The sequence below is a fragment of the Suricata suricatta genome, chromosome 6 (genome assembly GCF_006229205.1).
Source record: "Suricata suricatta isolate VVHF042 chromosome 6, meerkat_22Aug2017_6uvM2_HiC, whole genome shotgun sequence".
Lineage (NCBI taxonomy): Eukaryota > Metazoa > Chordata > Mammalia > Carnivora > Herpestidae > Suricata > Suricata suricatta.
Window position 1 is genome coordinate 29,384,443 of NC_043705.1, and position 18,145 is coordinate 29,402,587.

At 48.9% G+C, this 18,145-nt stretch overlaps 1 protein-coding gene and 1 long non-coding RNA gene across 5 annotated transcripts in view; one reads left to right on the plus strand and one right to left on the minus strand.

Annotated features, from left to right (window-relative positions):
* Positions 1-1,139: 1,139 nt before the first annotated feature.
* SIL1 (SIL1 nucleotide exchange factor) overlaps positions 1,140-18,145 on the minus strand; it is a 220,577-nt gene continuing 203,571 nt past the window's right edge. For 3 of the 4 annotated variants that reach the window (XM_029942007.1, XM_029942008.1, XM_029942005.1), the window contains 3 exons: positions 5,925-6,021; positions 5,313-5,477; positions 1,140-1,664 (listed from right to left, as the gene is read on the minus strand). In XM_029942007.1, the coding sequence (XP_029797867.1) occupies positions 1,308-1,664; positions 5,313-5,477; positions 5,925-6,021 (619 nt within the window). In that variant the 3' untranslated portion in view covers positions 1,140-1,307. The remainder of the gene's footprint in view (positions 1,665-5,312; positions 5,478-5,924; positions 6,022-18,145) is intronic. The other variant, XM_029942006.1, reaches the window with a different exon arrangement.
* LOC115294258 lies at positions 5,377-16,084 on the plus strand. The gene is made up of 2 exons (XR_003909792.1): positions 5,377-5,616; positions 15,855-16,084. It is a non-coding gene; the product is annotated as an uncharacterized LOC115294258 (long non-coding RNA).

The following is an 18,145-nucleotide window of genomic DNA, read 5'->3' on the forward strand; positions in this document are numbered from 1 at the left end:
AGGCTCCTACTTCCCTCCTGCCCCCCAGGAGGGTTGTATGCAAGCAAGAGCTGTCTCCCAAGCTTCCTGTGTGCTACAGCATGAGATGGGCAGGAGAGGGTGTGAGGCTGAGCAACGGGACTGCAGGGAAGGAAGCTACTCACTACTCCATGTTTCTCAGAGCCTCAGTTTCCCCTCAGCTCAGTGAAGCTGTAATTTCTATATGCAAAGCCAAGATGGGAAGATTTCTACATGGAGGCCAGAAGGGGCTGCCTGATCAGCAGGAGAGAGCCTGTGATGCATTGGGAAAGGCTGAAAAACAAACGCACCAGAATCCAAATCAGGAAAGCCCAGGGCTGGGGTTGCCGTGGCAACCTGCAGCAGGCTCCCAGCCTGGCACTCAGCCTCTGTGGGGTGGGGGCCGGGACTTGCCAGGCTCGGCTGCCCCCGCCTCCGAGGCCTCCTCCGCAGAGTACCTCGGCTGACACAGGGGAGGGGCTGGGGCACAGAGCCACACTGCTGCCCAATCAGGTGGGCCACACTTCTAGCTTTAGTGAGATCACCACTCTCCAAGAGTAAGGCCTGCATACCCAAGTGCTTCCCAGGAGCCACAACCCACTCCCAGTCCTTCCACCCCAAGGTCCCAGCACCAGTCGCTCTGGCCTAGCCCACAAGCTGCCTGGGCTGACACAGTACTCAAGGCTTCCACCACTGCCAGTGGCCTCAAAGCTAATACCTGGGCACAAGGTACAGTGTCAGTGAGATGATCCCCAGACCTTCCCTCAGAGCCGTGTGGGAGAAAGAATGAGCTTGGATGCCAGACGCTGGTGCAGTGCTTTATGCATGTTTTCTCTCACTTAATGGCACTCCCCTGTGACAGTTGAGAAAACAGGTTCGGGGGAAGGTAAATGACTTCCCAAGGTCACAGAGCTACTGGCTGTTAAAGAAATGGGTCCCAGGAAGGGATTTCTAACTCCTGAGACCAGACTTCCTATGGGACCTATTACTGGATGCTGTGGGCTAACCTTCAGCATGTCATCAGGGGCTCCTGACGGGAGCCTGTCACACAAGAATCTGCCTAACTGCCCTAGGGGGCTCCCAGACACAGACCCCCCCAACCACAGGACTCTGTCCGGTCTACAGAGACATAAAACAGACAATGGCCCTCATGCCTTCATTTAATGACCAAGACAGCACTGCCCAGATGATTCCCTGGTCCCAGTAGGGAAGTCCTCCCTCCTGCCTGGTATCCCCTGAAGAGCCCACCCAAGCTGGTGCCCACCAGTTTCACCAACACCCCAGTCCAGTGCTGGTGTTAGGGAGCAATCTCATCTCAGCTCCTTCAGCAAGCTGTTGATAGAGCCCAGCAGTTCCCGAAAGTATCCCTCGTCCTCGCCATCTTGGAGCTCCAGGGTGGCCAGAGCCTGGTACTCAGCCTGAAGGTTGGCCAGTGTACTGCTGAGCTGGGGGTCCTGACGGTAGCGGTCCCGGCAGGTGGCCAGGAGGGCGTTCAGGGTCTGCAGCACCTTTTCACGGGAATCATGCTCAGGGAGGGCCAGGAGATGGGCAGTGATCTCACACCAGCCCTGCTCCCGCAGGCCTGGTAGGAGGTGCACCTGGCGATACTGCTGCAGCTTCTCTGGGGACGTCTCCTGGGTCAGCTCGGCCTCCTCCTCTGCAAACATCTGCCATCCGCGTGGCCACACACCAGGGACAGAGTTGGGGAGAGAACATACAGACAGCAGTCAGCTCTGCCCTTCAGAGAGGAAGGCATGTGGCTGACCATGAGTCCACCCCATCTACCTCCATCCTTTTGTGCTTCCAAAGCCCAACATGGGAGAAGGTCAGCTGGATTCATGACTTCACACAAACTCCCCCACCCATCTATCCCTATGTTCATCTCTCTATGCATCCATCCATCCATCCATTCATCAAAAACAACTGTGCAATGTGCCAGAGAAACCAAGATGGACACAACATCCTAGCCCTTAAGGAGCTCAGTGTATAGCAGGAGAATAAAAATTAACTGAGTATTTGCTAAACAGCATGATAAATTTAGTTAAGCAGTGTAGTGTGGAGGCAGATAGTCTGGGTTCAAATTCCTGCTCCACCACAGACAGCCACACGGTCTTAGGCTGGGTGCTGTATCATCTCTTATGTGGAGATGACACGACCTCCTCAGGACTGTTGGGAGGACTCACGGGGGTAGTGAACACACATGCAGCCAGTGTCCAGCATACAGCACACCCAACAATGTGATCTCTGACATCAAGTAGAACCACATCATCTACCCTCGAAGCAGTGTTAGCTGTACAGTGGTATGCACAGCACCATCCTCACCACGAGACCCACTAGATTCACTCCCTCAGAGGTGTTAGGACACAGAGCAGAGAAGATGGCATTTCTCTGAGTTGTGAGGCTAAGTGGGAGCTGTCCAAGTGAATGAGATGGAGGGTCCACACACAGGAGGTCACAGCAACAGGCCTGGGCCCACCTTCATGAAGAATGGCAGGTTGTCCTGGCTCATGGGGCATTAGGGTCAGGCTGAGGCCCAGAACACAGAATCCCTGGCTGTCCCTCCAAGGAATGTGGCCTTTATGCCAAGGGCCTGAGGACTTGAGAAAAATTTGAGCAGAAGGTCACATGCTTGGCCAATGGCTTTAAAGTATAGAAACCCAGCCCCACTAGCAGAAAGTGGTGGGGGCCAACCGTGCCAGGCTGCCATAGGTAGGAAACCCTGAAACCTGAGTTTCCAGCTTATTTCAAATGTCAGAGGAAGGCTATGTAGAGGTGGAAGGTCAGCAGGGAGGAGATGTCCCTTCCTGGCTGTACTAAATGTCCCTGCAAGAAGAAAGAGGGAAGGTCTGCCCTAACTCCAGGTGAGAATGAGGCATGCAGGGCACAGGGAAGGCAAGAGGAGAGCCCAGGGGAGACCGGGGCCACAGGTCACCACCTGATGGCCTTGGGTCCAAGGGAGCTGGGGGAGGAAGCAGGGAAGGGCAGGGATCAACATCTTGTAACAGAAAAGGATGAGAGGAACCTGGTAGTCCTTTCCTAACCTACCCTTAAGAGCCACAGCTCCGCCTCTGGAACATCCCAGTCCTCCCAGCCCTCTGCCTCTGCCCCACGTGCCCTGCTCTTCACTGCACTGCGTCAGTCCAGGGCCTCTGGCTCCCAACCTGCCACCCCCGGCCCTCTGATGACAGATTGCTGCCCAGCCCCAAACCCTTCACCACTGGGCATTTCTGGTGATAAAGACTAAATCGCTTCCCAAGGACTTCAAGGCCCTGCAGGGTCCACCCGGACCTGCACTTGGCCTCATCCCCACATCCGGCCTCACTCATGCACCTGTCCACACTAAATATCCCCCAGAGCCTTTAAAGTACAGCTTGGAGATGCATTCCCACTCAGCTCCAACTCCATAACTCATTCCTCAGATCTCAGTGCCTCCCCTAACTCCCCAGAAGAGGTCAGAGCTCCCCATTTGTAAGCCTCTGTAGCCCACAGGCTCCAGGTAATACTTGGACAAAAGCCTGCCCAAAAGCACCAAGAGAGAAAGGACCATGGAGCTGGGAGAGCATTGGGCAGAGCAGACACCCAGTCACCACCCGTGGAAGGAACCAGTGAGTGGGTCATCTCTGTGTCCCCTCAGCTCCAGGGAGGTATGGAATGGACATGGATTCATGACCACTGGCCACCACCTTACTCTGCAGAAGTAGTAATCTAAGGTGGTTCAATCTCCATGAGAAATCTGCATTTCAGCTGCTACTTTGCCACAACATCACCCTCAAGGTGTGGCGCACCTCAAATAGCAACCTGACATGCCTTCACCTCAGGCAGCTCTGGACAGAGCCCCAGTCTGATTAGTTCTTAATTCTTTCTGAGGAACCACAAGAACAGATGAGCCACCACTGCCTCACGCATAGATAGCATGGCTGACATGTGCCCTAAGTTCTCTGGCTGGCTCCAGTGCCCCCACCACCCTTGTCCTCCCACCCCATAGACGGTGTCCCTGTACTGTCTGCAGAGACACCAGTCTCTCCCCAGCGTTCACAGCACCCCAAAGCCTCAAGGCTAGCGCTGGGGGCCAGTTGACTCAGGCATCTCTCTGGGATACAGCGATGTCACAGTAGCCGTCACAATGGGACTAGGGGCAGCAAAGAGATACCCAATACACCAGAGCAAAGAGGTGAATTTCTCCTGGGAAAGGTCAAGCCAATGTGCAGGTCCTTCTTTAGGCTTGCTGGCCCCTTCCCAGGAAGTCAACTGTGCCCAGGCCTTATTAATTGGATGTGAACACCACATGGATGCCTGCTGTTATGGGTTTCTGCAGCTTGAAGAGGGAGAGAGAAAGAGAGAGGGAGGGAGGAGGGCGAGGAGAGACAGACAGAGACAGGCAGCGGGTGGGACAGGCAAACAGAATGAGAGACAAGGCAGGCCTAGAGAGACAGAGATGCCAGAGAGTGAGCACACAACAGAAACTAACTGTCTGAGAAGCAGCGACAGACAGCTCTGACCCTCAGTCTGAGGCAGGGGCGGGGAGGGAGGCTGGGCCTCTGAGCCTCCAACACTCAGCAGTGGTTCCAGTGGCTGCCCAGCCCTGCTTCCTGAATCTGCAGTTGGCTGTTCTCAGGAGTGTGGCTCGAAAGAGGCAGCTGAGAAAGCCCTGTAATGCTCTCTGTAGCGGCTAAATTAAGAATCCAGACCTGGCTGGTTTTATGCTGCTTTAATTAAGATACTTTTCAGGCTCACAAAGACCAAAGTGGGTTGGGCACCAAGTCTCCTCCCAGGTGGCAACAGCAGGGGTCCCTGGGGCCCTTGCCCAGAGCCAAAGCTCCCAGAGGACACACCTCCAGGTTTCTAGAATGAAGATTCAGCATCATTCTAGCCTCTGGCTAATTGGCAGTCCGGCTGCTGCAAGGGCTCCCAGGCAAAGCTGCTCCAGCCCACCCACTCCTCATCAGCCCCATCCCAGGCTTTAGCCAAATGACCTTTCATTCCATGAAGGGCTGACCCAGGCCATTTCTAGCCTTCCATCATGCTGAGCCCTCCACCTGCACACTCTGGTCTGACCACTGTCAGTGGCCCCATCCCTGATCCTCACCAGCCCTCAGGTTTCAGTTTAAGCCACTTTCCAGAGGACACCTCCCTGAGGTCTCAGAAATTCTGGTTCAGGGCTGCACAGCATCTCCATCCACTCAGCACAGTCTGACACATCTTCTCAGGACCACTGTCATGAGGATGGAAGGCCGATGGAAGAGACATGGGAGGGGGAGGGGGCCAAATGGCCAGAAGCAAAGTGAGGGGAAGGCACGACATGTCTGGGCACTCACCTTTTCAGTGACCAGGTCATAAAGCAGAGTGACCACACGCACAGCCAGCACCTCTGTGCCCTTCACCTGCACCAGACTCCTCAGGACCTGCAGTCCCCCCAGTTTCAGGAACTGCTGCTGGGCATAAGGGAAATGTCGCAGGAGGGAGCATAGTGCAAACAGGACCTGCAAAGAGTGAGGAGCCATGCGGAGCGGGTCCTGCCCCAAGGCAGAGGCAGCCAGAAGTGCACCAACTACCCCATACTGGCCTCCATTCTTCCTGGCCCACCCACCACCACAGGGGCAGCTACACTCCAGAACACAGGTCTGTGAGAGCCACGAGAGAGGCCAGGCCAGGAAGCCTTTAACATCACCCAGTAGACAAACAGAGGCTGAGGACAGGAAGCTGGAGGGTGGCACCCAAAACTAATCATGGGAGCTGAACCTAGGCCTCTAGACAGCTAGGCAGGCTGCCATGCTGCTTTGGGTGAGTGGGACCTCTGCCCCTAAGCCACTCAGTGGATGATGACTCAGGTCCCAAGGGTGACATGTAGAGCCTGAAAAGGGACCTGTGCCTTTCGGGCTCCACAGGTGTGCTGGGAGCTGGACAGGAGGAACAGAGAAGAAACTCACCTTCTTCTTTGCAGGGAGAGGCTGATCTGTAGCCAGGATAACCAGCAGCTTCTGGAGGGCTCCCCCCTCGATGGCCTCTACTTGGACCTTTGGGTTGCTGGAGGGAAAGCACAGGACAGCATGACACTGCACCTACTCACCACGTTGGGGGAATTCCACTGTGCTCCCCAGGGATCTGGGTGGTTGGGGAGATGATAACATATGAGCCATCACCTGGGGGACAAAAGGTGCATAAGGGAGTATTCCCACTCGGGACAAGTTAGAACTTAGCTGAGGAAACAGGCAAAGTGCTAAACATCTTCCCAGTACAAAGGCCTATGACCAAAATGACAGGGCCAACAGCTCCCATGCCAATGTCCTACCACCCAGCAGCCAACCGGCTGGGGTAACCTGGGAAGGAAAATCACTTCTACCATTTAGGGTCTCCTGATGCTAAAGGTGCTGCTCAGTGTCCCTCACATGGAAGGCCTTCCCCCACACTCCCCATGCCTGCACAGGGTCTTCTTCCTTCCATGACCCCAGGCATTCATACACTGGAGAGCAATTACTAAAGGCTCTGTCCTCCTCTGAGTGTGAGCTCCTCCAGCCATGGGACTGGAGTCCTTTCCTCTTTCGTCTCCTGGATGGAGCACACAGACCACAGGTAATCAACGCTTGTGGGATGAAGACAGGCAGAATGAATGAGATCCAAGGAACCTCTTACCCTGAGTCGATCCTAAAACAGGGCCAACCCAGATGCCTCCCCACTGTAAGAGTAGCTACTGTGATTGTCCCTGTACTCTCAGCACTCAACAAAGAGCCTATGTCATGGGGCCCAGGAAAATAGGGCAAGAATGAATAAACACATGTGCACAACCAGGACTGTATCAACCAACACACAGCAACACTAAAACACTCAAACCCTAGAGCTGCCTCTGGAACTCCTCTCCCTGTCCTGGGCTAGACAAAGAGTGATGAGGTTCAAACATACAGGCACAACTCTCCTGGATGAAAGGATAAGAGCCTGGCTGTTGAGACCTCCACAGGTGCTAGGCAGGGGATATGTCTGGGAACCTCTTGCTTTCTAAGATTAAATTAGTGATCAATTAGGAAATAAGTGCCAAGCACAGGGACCTGTGTAGTTAGGCCCTCAAGGGAACTGTGTAGTCAAGGCTCCCTCAACAACTACTTAGAAGGCCTCAGAGAAGAAAGGTAGCAGGTTCTTAAAAAGCCCAAAACCAGCAGGAGGGGGAAGGGCCAGGCCAGAAGTCACAGAGTGGCTCTCGCGCTCTCCCAGACAGCCCACAAAGGGCACCAAGTCTCCTCTTGGCTCTGGCTCCTTCACCTTAGTGTGGCCACTAGCTCCCTGGAGACACAAAAATCATCTGTTCCTCCTAACTCCCAACCTCAGCAAGGAGCCTTCATGGCATCTTGCAGAGTGAGGCAGGGTCTGAAACCCAGAGGAAATGGGAGGAATGTAACAAGACAGCTCACACTGCTGCTTGCAGGAAGAGGGCCTGCCACACAGCAGGTGCTCTATCAAAGCTGGCCCAGTGGCATGGTGATGGGGCCCAAGCGGGGCCTTGATGGCTGGCGCACCCTCTGTTCTTACCAGGCACTAGCTTCAAGTCTTAAAGACAACTTAGCAGGCTGAGCCAGTTTTCCGGCTATAAATGGGAGGAGGTGCCTGAGTCCCTCTGCATCCTCTCATCCAGAAAAGATGTGCAGGGGGGGTGCTAGCCTGTCCCACTGCAACTCCACTGGTGGGTCTGAGGAGCAGCCTAGGGATGGGTGGGGGTCTCTGGGGGAAATGAAGCTGACAGCTCCTCTCCAGACAGGCAGGTGAACATCAGTGCACAGTGAGCCTCTCCCCTGCCCTCTGCTTCCCCAACTTGAGGAAAGCAGCTGCTTCATCAAAGCGTGAGCTAATTAAGACTGTCTTTGCCATCATGTGCCCGAGGAACACTCACCCACAACAGGCAGGGTCTTTTCTAGGAAAAGACGACCATGCTGAGAAAATCACACAAACATCAAATACTTCCTCCAAAAGAAAGGGGGGCTGTGAGACCCGGCATCACATCAGCCTCAGAGGGAGCAGGCAGATCAATAGGGACAAGGCCCTCTAAAGAAAGCACATGGGGCTTGGTCCTGGTCTACACATCTGCTGAGAATAAAGCCCAGAGATGAGATAATCCCCTGCCCAACTGCAGAAGACAAGGGAGTGGTCTTAGGAGACCCACTTGAGCATGCAGAGTACAGGGACCCAGCTGGGCACGAACACGAGACGGTATTGGGGAAGAGGGGAACTGTGCTCATCCAGGTCTGAATCATTAGAAGGGGAGAGAAGTACCAGGGCAAAAAGCAGAGACCTCATAGCTTATAGGCAGATCCCTGGGATCCTCCAAATGGAACATGAGCTGGCTGACTAGGAATAAAAAGATGCCACAAGCCAGTAAGAGATAGAGCTTCCCTGGTACTCCGTGTCCACAGGAGCCCTGATGTAAGGTGCAGAAGGCCAGACCGCACTATGTCACAGGTAAGATGCAGAGGCCAGCCACTGATAGGCGGTTGCACAGAGAAGCCCCACATGCAGGACAGGTCTTTGGGGGAAGCGCAGCCTGATCTCTGCCACCAAACAAGCCAGGATCCACACATATGAGAGAGGCCACACCACCAGACTTCACACGTTTCAGAGTGAATGAATGACCAAGTAGCTCTGGGGGATCAGAGAAAGAACAGGAAAGTCTGGGCTGGGAGAGCCAAGATGACTGCACTGGAGAAAAGGCACTGCAGAACTGTAGGAGGCTGAAGTTCAGGTGAAGGATCTCTGTGAACAGGGGGAAGGGCAGGTGCTCAGGGAAGAGCAGGAGGGTGTGTGGAGAGGTGACCCCATTCAGTGGAAAGTTGCCCTGGGAAGTCATGGAAAATGGGGCCAAGAGGTGCAGCTGACAAGGAGCACCAGGGCAGGTCAGGAGGCAATGCTGCCTGTAGCGAAGAGGAGGCCTGCTGGCTGGGACAGAGGAGGGGTGACGCAGGACCTAGAACCTGCCCAGCAAGCTGAGGCTGCTCCTGCTTCTCCTTCCTCAGCAAATAACTGCACCCAAAGTAAGAGTTAGTAACAAGCTCCTTCCAGGCACACAGACACCAGAAAGGGCCAGGAGCAGCATCTGCCTCAGGACACTGGCTCTGGGGACAAGAGGTGAGATGGGAGAACCCTCTGAGCCAGGTACAGTTTACCACTCCCAAGTCAGGCTGGCTCTGGGTATGTAGCGTGTGCCTCTGTCGTGACCAGCATCACTTCTTTCCCACCCCTCAGTACAGCCACTGTTCACTCTCCCTTCCTCTGAGACACTGCTGCCTCATTCACTCCTTATGGTCCCAATGGGGTGGCTCTCAACCCTCTAGACCACACAGAAGAGCCTGTGGATCGATTACAGGTCCATGGTCCATCACAGCCTGCCATCACCATGGCTTTTGTGGGTCACCCAGGACTGGACAACCGAGCCCTCCATCTACTCTAGAGTGAGGATAGAAAGAAATTTCCTTCTCCATAAGATAGATTCCTATAAACCAGGAGCGCCTATGGTCATGACAATAGCAACTGGGTCCCACCCCATCCCCATGGAGAGAAGTCATCAGGGGAGGAGAGAATAGAGCTCACACAGAAATAAACCAGAGGGAAAAAGAGACTGAGGTCTTTAACACTTGATGAAATCACTCTCATAAGGCAATAAACCTACTTTTTCACCTGCAGCAGAATCCTGAAGAACCTGGGTGAGTAGAGCAGGACCATGAGCTAAGAAAGGGCTTGTGGCTGAGGGTGGCCTCCATGTGGCTGGGCCTTTTCTCCTGACCAACTTAAATGAAGGAGCCCATGTTAACTCTGGGCCCTCCCCCAGACTTCAGGGGTGCCAAAGACACTTCAATGGGCCCATATTAATACCCCCAGAAAACAGGTTTTTAGTAATGCCCAGTAGTGGGGCTAAGGAACACAAAAAAGAGAAGGTGGGGAATACAAAGTTAGTGTTTCCAAAGACATTCAGTCCATCCAGGCAGGGACAAGAGAACTGGGCGTTTCTTGACCAATCCACTTTGGAGGAGCAGAGACGAGCATGCTCTCGGAACCTCTCTCTCCACTGGCAGCTCAGCCTTGGGGTCTGAATGTTCAGTACTATGTGCTTTGGGACAATGAAATGCCCCCAAAATAGCTAAGTGAGGTTAGGGGATGTGCAAGGACCAGGGCCTGGAGAGCCCTTGGTGGGAAGCCTGTGAACAATGGCCCATGACCTTGGGCAAGTCCTTTCATTTCAGTTTCCTCAGCTGTGAGGCAGAGCTAAAAACACCTGTGTTAAAGGTACAATAGGTAATGAAAGCCAAGACGCTAGCCAACGCAACATGACTGCAAGAGTAAATTACAGTGGGTTTGCTACAAAGAGAGCCCAGACCATGTCCTCAAGAACACAGATGCCCGGGGCATGTATATGCTGGCCTCAGCTTCCTCTTAGCATATAGACTCAGGACCAGAGCTGTGGCTCATGCAGGGGATGAGGAGGCAAGGTGGTTCCTGCTGGCTGGAAGGTGGGTATCCTGACAGAGATTTGAGGGAGTTAAAAGGACAGGGGCCTGGCACGCCTCTCAGCGACATCACTGACGCTGATGTGCTCAAAGTCAACAGAAGGATATGAAGGACGTAGCTCGTCTCCGACAAGATAAATGAGACTAAACCTTGTTCAGGGCTAAGCCGGCTGGACTGAATAAATACCATTAGCACTTGGATTACTGGGATGTTCACAATCAGCAGGCAAGTCAGCTGTCTGTGTGCAGAGGGATGGCAGCAGCTGCTACTCTGTAAACCTTGGGTGGGGCTGGGGGGAGATCACAGGAATGGAAATGATTGCATTTGCAGAAACCAGTTTGGGTCAGGGTGACTGCTACAGGCAATGGGCCAAGGGTCAGAGATCATATTTTAGCTAACTAAAGCTGAGCAAGTGTTGTGGGTGGGAGCAGCGGGGGAAGGTGGTAGAGCCCATCCTAGAGTGTACTGCCAAACTCAACTATGGGGCCCATGAGAGCGCTGTGCACCTCAGGTCCGAGAATTGCCCTTCTCCCTCTCTGGCACTCAGGACTCGCTACATAATTTTCACGGCCAGTGCAGAATGGAAATGTGAGGCCCCTGGTTCAAAAATTATTATAAACTTGGGGCGTTTGGGTGGCCTAGTCTGCTGAGCATCCAACTTGATTTTGGCTCAGGTCATGATCTCACAGTTCATGAGTTCAAGCCCCACATTGGGCTCTGCACTGACAGTGTGGCACCTGGTTGGGACTCTCTCTTTCTCTCTCTCTCTGCCCCCTCATCCACATGCTTGCTTGCTTTCTCTCAAAATAAACATTAAAAAAATAAAAAACATTACTGGAAACTTCAAGATGGCAAGGACAGAACATTAAACAAAACACAAGCTCTTTTCACAGCGGGTCCCATGCAACTATACGGATCACACAGCCATGAAGCAGGTGCTGCTGGCATCAGGGGTGTGTGCACTGAAACAGAAAATACACAGAGATCCTGCTTTGGGTGAATTGGAAAAACAAGTGCTGAAAAGGGAGTTTGGATCACTGGAAAAGGAGAAAAATTGGAAAAGGCAGAATTCCGTAAAGGGAAATGAGGGTTACGCTGACTGGTTAGATGGGGCTGAGTAAACACTAAGGTGAAATCCTCAAAGCAGAGCTGTGTCTTCCAGAATCCTAGTCCAAACCTAGACTCTAGGCATGACCACTGGTTACTCGGGCACACTGGGCTATGTGCTCTCTCATGAGTCTTCACGAATTTCTAAGCAGGATAATTATTTTTTTTCATTCTCTTAATAAGAGTAAAAAAGCATCATTGTTCTGAAATACTCCCTGAGAAGATTCTAGGCAGTGTGGAAAGGAAGCATATCTCAGGGGAGTATGTGGTCAGGCTAATCAATTGTGATCCTGCCTAATGAAGTGGCACCTGCTCACCTTCTTGCCCAGAAAGATTCCTTCTCTGCTGGCCTCACCTTATCTGTGTGCTAGCGTGTGCCCTTGATCATCTGTGAAACACAAGGATTTGCAGGATGTGTAATCTTGAAATGGGCAGTTCATTAGGGATCTATACTAGCCTGCCATCTAGGGATTCATGGGGTTAAGCAATCAATTAGTCAATCAAGATACAATTACCAACTTGAATAAAAATTAAAAAAATAAATGCCACATGCAAGGGAAGCCCTCAAGAGAACCCAAACATCCAGCTGGTAACATGAGACTAATACCACAATGGGGATGATGGGAACCACCCTGGTCCCCTCAGATGTTTCCTGTAGACACTGGGGAAGGGTATGATTATCACCAGACCCATTCATAAACAGTCAACAACCAGAAGGCAGTCATGTAAGTAAATGAGGGACAGACACAACTCACCACAATGATGGTACTCACAAGACTATCGCTAAGAGGCCCTTTGCCTGTGCCTGCAGACATATACACAGTGATTAACTGACCACCTCTGAGAGAAACAGGGCCTCAGAGAGAGTAGATCCAAAGAATTTTAACAGACATCTGCTAGCTCTCATACATAACTCTGCATCACAATCACCAGGGACACTGTTTGGGCGGTGGTGTTTTTGTTTTTTACTCTTCAATCATTTCAGACTAGGTGCTTTAAAAATCAGACAATTACAGAGAAAACTCACTTACAGGAAAGTTACAAAATAGTAAAAGAACTCCCACTGGGATTCACCAGTGGTTAACATTTTATCACATCTGCTTTTTAACTTTCTTTCTCTATGTATTTATACATATTATTTTCTCTTTGGAAACATTTGAGAGTCAAGCTGCAGATATGATGACCCTTCACCCCTAAGTCTATCGTGTGTACCAAAGAATCATACCACAATTAACAAAATCAGGAAATTAATGTCAATATAGGATCTATAGATACTCAGATTTTACCCACTGTTCTCACAATACCGTTTACAAGAGTAATTTTGGTTCATGGTCCAATAGGGGACTTGGCGAGATGAGTTTTGGCAGCATGTCTTCAGTCTCCTCTACCCTTGACACCCCCTCCTTAGTGTGTCTTTGTCTTTCACGACACTAGTAGTTTTGAAGAGTACAGGTTGGTTGTAGAATATTCCTCAGTCTGAATGTGTCTGAGGTGTTCCCATGGTTAGACTGAGGTTACATGGGCCACCTGGGTGGCTCAGTCAGTCAGGCATCCAACTCTTGATTTCAGCTCAGATCATTATCTCACAGTTCATGGAATTGAGCCCTACCATTGGACTCAGTGCTGATGGTGCAGAACCTGCTTGAGATTCTCTCTCTCTCTCTCTGTGCCTCTCCCCTGTGTGTGCACATTCACACACTCTCTTTCTCTCAAAAAAATAAACTTAAAAAAAAATTAGTGTGATTAATTTATTTAAAAAAAAAAGATTGAGGTTATGCATATGGGCAGGAACACCATAAAAGCAATGTTCTCAGTGCATCTTATCTGGGGCCACGTGATGTCAGGCAGGCCCACAATGGGCCATGTTCATGTTGATTACTGGTCACGGTGGTGTCTGCCAGATTTGTCCATTATCAAGATGCTGTTTGTCTTTTAGAAATTAATAAATATTCTGTGGGGAGACACACTGAGACATAAAGACAGGCGGTTCCTCATCAAACTTTCACCCACAGCTCTGGTGTTCATTGATAATTCTTCCTTAAAATCATTATTACTATGATGTTTGTCAAATGATCATATTCAAACTCTATCACTGCTTCCACCCATATGTGTTGTCACCCTATGTGAAACAAGAGGCTTTCCTATTCTCTCACTTATTCATTCATTTCTATCAGTATGGATTCATGGATTCTTTTTTTCTTAATTTGTTTTTTAACATTTATTCATTTTTGGGAGAGAGAGCGAGCACGTGCACATGCGCATACATGCACAAGTTGGGGAGGGACAGAGAGAGAAGGAGACACAGAATTTGAAGCAAGCTCCAGGCTCTGAGCCATCAGCACAGAGCCCAATATAGGGCTCAAACCCATGAGTGGGGAGATCACGACCTGAGCTGAAGTCAGACATTCAACCAACTAAGCCACCTAGGTGCCCCTTTTTTATTTTTATTTTTTCAAAATTTTTGACATTTTCATGGATTCTTAATCTATGGCCCATAAACCATTGCTATCATTATTTATTTAGATGCTCAAATTATCCAGGATTTAAACACCAGAGCCTTTTCGTACTGGGTTCTGTGTCTTCTTTTACTTATTTCCATCATTCTCTAAGTACTTCCTTACTTTCTGGCCCAAGAGGTTCTTGCAAAAGATACTATACTTTTGCTCTACCAGCTGTGGAATCTGCCACTTCACCAAGGAGTACTTGGGACACTTTTTGAAAAATTCTAACAGATTCTAACCCTTACACTACACATACAGAATCACAACTCCAAAAAATGGGGCTCAAAAACCTAATTTTTCATAAATGCTCCACCTGATCCTTACTAGTAAGCCTGGCACTGATGTGAGAACCAGCACTTGGGATAACTAGACCCAGTCACCAAGCTATTTATAGCACCTGGTGTAACTGGCTGCCTGGTCTTTGAAGACTCGTGCGTGGGAGGATTCCCATCAAACAAGTAAAGTCTGGTCCCAAGTTTGCCCTCTCAACATAGAGAGGTTCACCTGACTCTGTCCTGAAAAGTCATCCCTTCTGAAGCTTCAGAGCAGCCAACTTCCCAGAGAAAGCTCCCTTCACAATCTGGCAAACCCTCCTACAGGGCTCCCATATGGCCCCCCCCCCCACCTCCAGAGTCCAGTGGGCCCAGCCAGCTCTGCCCTAGGATCACTCCACAACTAATGCCTCAGGCCACATGTAAGTTTTTGGCAGTAGTCGCAGACCTGACTCACAGTGAACCTGCCTTAGATCCAGTCCCTGAAAGCTGTTCACATGAGGAGCCAAGGGTTCCCCAACATGGTCCTAAACCTACACAGAGAAGGCAAAAAGCAAGTTACAAAGGGTATGGGTAGTATGACACTATATATTTGTTGCTGGGTCATAGGATTTATTTTTTAAAACCAATATGGGTTTTTATAAAATGAAAAATTCAGTAACGAGATTTAAAATGTCATTTTGCTACCCAAGCCGTTCATCCTAGCATGTCACTATACTTTGGGATCCTCATCCAGTCACGTATCCAACGTGTTCGTTAGCTTTTCCTGAACTGTGTCATCTGCCCCCACTGTCTTCAAGTAAGAATCTCAATGCAAGTTGGCCAGGACAGAGTCTGACAAGAGATCTTTGGCACATCAACATAATGAAGACGCTGTTGTGGACAATGAACCATTTGCAAGCAAACATCTTATTAGGTTTCATTGTTCAAGTACCTTCAAATTGATGTCTTTATCATCATTTCTCTACCTATTAGACTCTCATGAGATTCTGCTGAATGCTTTCATGAAAGGCAGAGTCCCTGTGACTAACAATGGTCTCAACTACCCGGAGAGCAAATCTTTCTAAAAACAAAGTTTCAACTGGAAGGGAGCATGACAGACTCTTCTGGGGTGCTGGCCAAGTTCTGTTGCTTGACCAGGTGGTGGTTACGTGTGTGCTCACTCTTAATAGATCACCAAGTGGTTTACATAAAACTCATGTGCTTTTCTGCTGAAGGCAGGAAGGGAGAGAGGGAAAGGAGCAAGGTGCAGGCGGAGGTGGGATGAAGCATTAAACTAGTCTATTTTTACAGAACCCACTCTAGCTTCAAGAGATCACCTCTTCTCTTTAGAAAGGCCCATAAATCACATCTCAAAAACTTGCTGTTACTTTGAAAACCCAAACAGTCACCCATCCTGTCTCTGTCCCTCTCTCAACCCCTATGATACCATAGAGAGTCACACACACATTCAGGACTCATGATAATGTCCTTACATTTTCATTTGATTTTTCAGATCCTTAACTCATCTGAAGAAGCCAGCAACTCTTTCCCTCCTTCTCACTCTTGGGCTCAAGTTTCTCTGAACCACGTTTGACTCTTTCTGGCAGGAAGACCATTCTCCTTAAAAGAGAAGTCAGAAGATGCAGAAAAAGCATTGGACAAAATAGAGCACCCTTTCTTAATAAAAATCATTGAGGTTATTGTAAAAAAATAAACACAAGAAATTACAAGTCCTGGCGAGGATGTAAGGAAAAGGGAGCCTTTGTTCACTGTTGCTAGGAATGTACACTGGTACAGCCACTATGGAAAACCGTGCAGGGGTTCCTCAAAAATTAAATTAGAACCATTCTGTGATCCATCAATTCCAATTCCAGGCATTTATCTGAAGCAAATGTAAACACTAACTAGAGGCACCTGGGTGGCTCAGTCGGTAAAGCATTGAACTCTTGGTTTCAGCTCAGGTCATCACCTCCTGGTTCTACGGGTCTGAGCCCCACTTCAGGCTCCACGATGACAGTGCAGAGTCTGCTTGAGATTCTCTCTCTGTCCCGCCCCCTCTCACACCCTTCATCCCTCCCTCTCTCTCTCAAAAATATACATTTTAAAAAGTTATTACAATGAAAGTAAATACTAACTAGTAAGACATACGCACCCCATGTTCACTGCAACATTATTTACAATAGCCGCCATATGGAAGCAACCTAAGTGTCCATGGATAAATGAATGGCGAAAGATGTGGTATATATACACAATGAAATATATTATTTGGCCATAACAAAATAAAATCTTGCCATTGTGACCACATGGATGGACTAAGGGCATTACGCTAAGTATAGTAAGTCAGACAGAGAATGGCAAATTACCATATGATCTCACTTAATATGTGGAGTCTTAAAAACAAAAAACCTAACTCCTAGATTGGTAGCTGTCAGAGGTATGTGGGGTTTGGGGGTGGGCAAAATGGGTCAAGATGGTCAAATGTACAAACTTCCAGTTATAAAGTAAGTCATGGAGATGTAACATATAGCATGGTTAATGGTACTGTTAATAATACTCCATTGTATATCTGAAAGATGCTCAGAGAACCGACCTTAAAAGTTCTCATCATAAGAAAGAAAAATATGACTATGCAAGGTGATGGATGTTACGGAGGCCATTGTGGTGATCATTTTTGCAATGTATATAAATATCTAGTCTGTATTATATACCCAAAATGAATATAATATTATGTTGATTATATCTGAATTTTTAAAAAAAGCACCAAAAAAATAAAAATAAAAAAATAAAAACCATTGAGAAAGTTGGGACAGAAGGAACTTACTTAAACATTATAAAAGCAATTTATGAAAAGCCCACAGCTAATATCATCCTCAATGAGGAAAAACGGAGAGCTTTCCTCCTGAGATCAGGAACACGACAGGGGTGTCCGCTCTCACCACTGTTGTTTAACATAGTGCTGGAAGTCCTAGCATCAGCAATCAGACAACAAAAGGAAATAAAAGGCATCAGAATCGGCAAAGAAGAAGTCAAACTCTCACTGTTCACAGATGACACATACTCTACATGGAAAACCTAATCAACTCCACCAGAAACCTTCTAGAACTGATCAATGAATTCAGCAAAGTTGCAGGGTATAAAATCAATGTACAGAAATCAGCTGCATTTTTATACACCAATAATGAAGCAACAGAAAGAGAAATCAAGAAACTGATCCCATTCACACGGCAAGAAAACCCATAAAATACCTAGGAATAAACGTAACCAAAGATGTAAAAGACCTGTACCATGAAAACTATAGAAAGCTTACGAAAGAAATTGAAGACACAAAGAAATGGAAAAACATTCTGTGCTCATGGATCAGAAGAATAAACATTCTTAAAATGTCATTATTACCCAAAGCAATCTATACATTCAATGAAATCCCCATCAAAATTGGACCAGCATTCTTCTCAAAGCTAAAACAAACTATCCTAGAATTTGTATGGAACCACAGAAAACCCCGAATAGCCAAAGTAATATTGAAGAAGAAAACCAAAATGGGAGGCATCACAATCCCAGATTTGAGTGTCTACTACAAAGCTGTCATCATCAAGACAGTATGGTATTGGCACAAAGACAGACACATAGACCAATGGAATAGAATAGAGAACTCAGCACTGGACCCACAAATGTATGGGAAATTAATCTTTGACAAAGCAGGAAAGAGTATCCGATGGAAAAAAGACACCCTCTTTAACAGGTGGTGCTAGGAGAACTGGAAATCAACATGCAGAAGAATGAAACTAGATCACTTTCTTACACCAT